The 3,769-nt window shown below is 53.3% G+C and overlaps 2 protein-coding genes across 3 annotated transcripts; one reads left to right on the forward strand and one right to left on the reverse strand.

Annotated features, from left to right (window-relative positions):
* Positions 1-762: 762 nt before the first annotated feature.
* On the reverse strand, positions 763-1,500 carry KVP17_004496 (uncharacterized protein; the record flags this gene model as incomplete). The annotated part of the gene is made up of 1 exon (XM_068522730.1): positions 763-1,500. The coding sequence occupies one exon, from the start codon at positions 1,498-1,500 to the stop codon at positions 763-765; it is 738 nt and encodes a 245-aa protein (XP_068376816.1).
* Positions 1,501-1,587: 87 nt separating this feature from the next.
* Positions 1,588-3,769, forward strand: KVP17_004495 (uncharacterized protein; the record flags this gene model as incomplete). Of its 2 annotated transcripts, none has more annotated exons than XM_068522725.1 (1): positions 1,588-3,769. In XM_068522725.1, a coding segment is annotated over one exon (2,182 nt), but the record flags the coding sequence as incomplete, so codon positions are not given. The 2 variants fall into 2 exon arrangements, with proteins under 2 accessions (XP_068376814.1, XP_068376815.1); XM_068522726.1 differs by having other exon boundaries at positions 1,645-3,750.

A 3,769-nucleotide genomic window follows, 5' to 3' on the forward strand; every position in this document is an offset into this window, starting at 1 on the left:
CCATGAGCGTCTGTTCGCAAGATTCCAGCGCGCTCTGGGAGACTCGCAGCGAAAATCAAAGGGCCTACGAGGATTGGAAACACTGCAAGTGGGGGGAAGATAAATTTGATTTGGTGGAACTTGACGCGGAGGATCTGGATTTTGATCTCTTTGGCGAAGTTGAGCTGCCGTCAAGGGGACAGGTCATAGGTCGGCTCAAATCGATGCTGAACGACTCATTCAACGCCACCGGGGTTGGCATCAAGCTGCTTACACGTCATTTTAAAACGAGAGCACGCACCACGCGACATACTCAAACGCTAGAGACCGTGTCAGAGGAGACGGATACGTGCTGGGCCACGAAGGCCTCGGCGTGGCTCTCATGGTGCACTTCACCATGGAGGGCGCCAGTCATCGTCAACATCTTCCGGGCACTATCGTGTCCTCGTCGCCGTTCGTGTCCCCGTCGAAAGAAGCTATCCTAAGATTCGCGGGTAATTGCTGTCGAAAACTCACAGAATGCAGGACAGGATCTGTGGATGCGTTTGTGAGCGAAAGCTAGTATTTATGCAATCTTGTTGCATTTAATATTTCTCTGCCAGGAACATCAAAGGGTGTGTTCAAAGCAGAATAATAGCAGCGCGCGATTCCGATCCACGGACCTGCCTGGGTTTATTGACCCCCCACCGTTCTCTAAGCTACGCTGTTGTCATGGACGCATCAATTCTTCTGACCTATCAAAGGATGGGCGACGAAGTCACCAAACGTGAACATCTTCGCGATTTAGCTGAACGATTTCAGCATGAGATCATACTCATCGTATGTCTTGGCCATGTTGTATGCCAACTGTCCTGCATGAAGCACCGCTCGCTCTCCATCTCTCGGCAGCTTACGGGGCAACAACAGCACGTTCACTACAGGCATCATGACGCATCCAACTATCAGCATCACGAAGAACACGGAGCCCGTCCCCAGGTGGGCTAACGAGGCGGACCAGGCGTCCGAGTGGGCCATGTAGGACACGGAGGCGTGAGTAATGAGAACGGCAGCCAACGACTCCACAACGACGGCTGTGTTCCGATAGAACAGCGGTCGCTCATGGAACGCGTAACGGAACACCAACACCAACGATCCCAGATACATCAGCCCCCCCACCAGCAGTGCCTTGGAAAGCCACGATGACCAGAAGAGCGCGCTGGTCGCTGTTCGGGACAGACCCAGCCGTGCCAGCCTGTCGTTCATCACGTCCGCGAAGAGCCACAGTGGCGCCCGGTCGAGCTTTCGGACGGATCGGCAGTCGTTGAGCACTTCTAGCTGCTCGGAGGGGTCACAGGCGATTTCGGTCCAAACAGTGTTTAGTCCCAAATGGAATTTCAAACAGGATGATTTTCCTAACAGAACTGTTGTCTTCAAAACAGCCGGCCAGCATATAAAGCAGAAGCAGCCTCCAATAATGACAATGTTAAGCAGAATCGCTGCCACTGATGACACGAATCTTTGAGATGCATTTTTTGTGTGCATTGTAAATCGGAAACCGAGTATACTCTTCTCGTCTGACAACCAGCAAGAGTTCTTGGTAGGGTGGGAGGATAACGTTCTTTGAAGGGTATGATTTGTAGTCTGAACCCTCTGTTTCGCATTGGTGTGGCACCCAGTTTCGCTTTCATGCTTGCTCTTTTTCTTATCGGAATCGCGACAGGGGTTTCGCTCAGAACGCCCCTAAAACGCTTTGAGCATGAAGGAGGCGACATGAAGGTTGTGCAGGGAAGCACCGGACAGAAGGAAGGCCGTGAAGCATTCCCTTTTGAGGAGCTACCGTCGTCGTACAGTCAACTCAAATGTGGCACGCTGTCACAAGACGGTACTGACGATCTCTACGCGGGCTATCACGCGATACGTACAAAGATTGCGGAGAACGAGATGATCAATGGAGTCAACTTCAACTGGCTGGATTGCCGGAGCGGGTGTAAGATCGGAGACGACCAATGGCAGACAAAGCAGAATAACATGCTGCAAGGGGTGAAGGAGAGAGCGTTAGCGCCCATTCCTCCAAACGCCAAGCCCTCAAGCATGGTGGCCAATCCGCCCGTCCTTTCGGTAGTCTGGCGGACGCTGGAGCGCCGAATACTTCGAGGCTACGCTTGTCTGGCTCTGGAGGAGGGGAAGGAGAGCTTCCTAGCCAAGTCCAGCAGCATTCAAGAGGCGTGGAAAGACTTTAACGGCTACGCATCAAGCGCCCATCAACAGGTGTTGCAAGCCCAGATGCTATGCTACGAAGAAAACGGGCAGACAGTCACTGCCTGGGCCACGCCTGTGCAGACCATCGCTAAGGCAAAAGAACTCGGTGCAGACCTCTTCGACCTACTCGTGTTCAACTGCGTTCCTGACCTGCAATCCAAGAAACAATTCATCATGCAAGCGGTCCAACAAGAGCTCTCTCAAGGCCCCTCATTTCCGGTTGAGGTATCCACTAAGGCGGGGGCCGTCACCTCCCAGTCATCGGCCATTTGGCAGGAGATGCAGGGGATGACACAGCGATACCAGGCAGAGGCTGATGTAAACCGACTTGGGGTCGGGCCATGGACGATACAGACACAGTACTTGGCCCTCTCGTTGCAAAAACACGACGCCTACCTGGTGTGCAAGACGCAGAATTTTCTGGAGGCCTCAAGTAATCCGCAAGCAGATTGGCAGTCCGTGCGTATGGACGAGTTCTGCCAACCGAAGATCAAGGCCCAGATGAAGGTGCACGTGGTCTACCAAGGGCGAACTGAACACTACGAGTTCGACGAGAGCTACTCCGGAAGTGACTTACGACAAGCAGTGAGCGAGGCCACACACATACCAGGACCCGAGATTCGTTTCGACCGGAACGTGACAGACGTCGCACTCGCAACGCAGCACCTGCAGGACCAGACAATCTACGTGCTCACAGGTGTCAACATCAAATCACAGGACCTGTCCAGCATGGTCTACGTGAAAGGTTCGGAGCCTTTGACCCGTCTGCGAGAGGAAGTTAAGAAGAAAGGTAAAATGCGTACCCCCCCTGAGAAGTGGAAATTCTTTAAGGGTGACACAGAGCTGGATCTTAACAAGACTCCGGATTCTATGGGCCTCATTCATGGTGACCAAGTCGACGTGACAGAGACAGTCACCTTGAAAGTGCAGGACCCTGACGGGAAGCCGTTCACGATCGAGATGGACGGCCGAGAAACTTCCGAAGATTATAGGCGTAAGGTCCAGGAGAAGCTGAACATGTCTGAGCCTCTTCCGGCGGACCAATTCGCGCCTGACGTCCCAGACGGAATGGTTGTCAACAACATTCCCCCTGAAGTCATGAAGACGCCCATCATTGTGAGAGTCCCGCCAGTCCAAGAGAATCGTGTGCTCATTCTCCGGGACGACCCTATCCGCTCACTGACCTCCCAAGTGCAGCTACCTGACAGTCCGAACCTCGTATGGACGTTGGAACGAACTGGAGCGGTGTTGAAACCGGACAGCAAGTTCAGTCAGGGCGACGTGAAGTCTGGGGACATCATCGAAATTAAGGCCCCCACTCAAGTTGTCGTGGTATCTCCCGAAGGTGACGAGATGCCAGTGGAGCTTCCTCCCAATCCCCAGGGCATTGATCTTAAGAAGAAGGTGGAGGAGAAGACGAAACTCCCCCCTAATAAGCAGTTGTACGACCGAGACATCCCAGACGGCCCTCTAAAAGACTTCGACTTCGACAAGCCAATCCGTATGAAGAAGGTGGTTGTCGTCGTTTCAGAGGTCAAGAAGGGCGCTAAAG

Source organism: the organism of the source record quoted next, assembly GCF_019968985.1.
Source record: "MAG: Porospora cf. gigantea B chromosome Unknown PgB_NODE_2267_length_3769_cov_124.028, whole genome shotgun sequence".
NCBI classification, from domain to species: domain Eukaryota; phylum Apicomplexa; class Conoidasida; order Eugregarinorida; family Porosporidae; genus Porospora; species Porospora cf. gigantea B.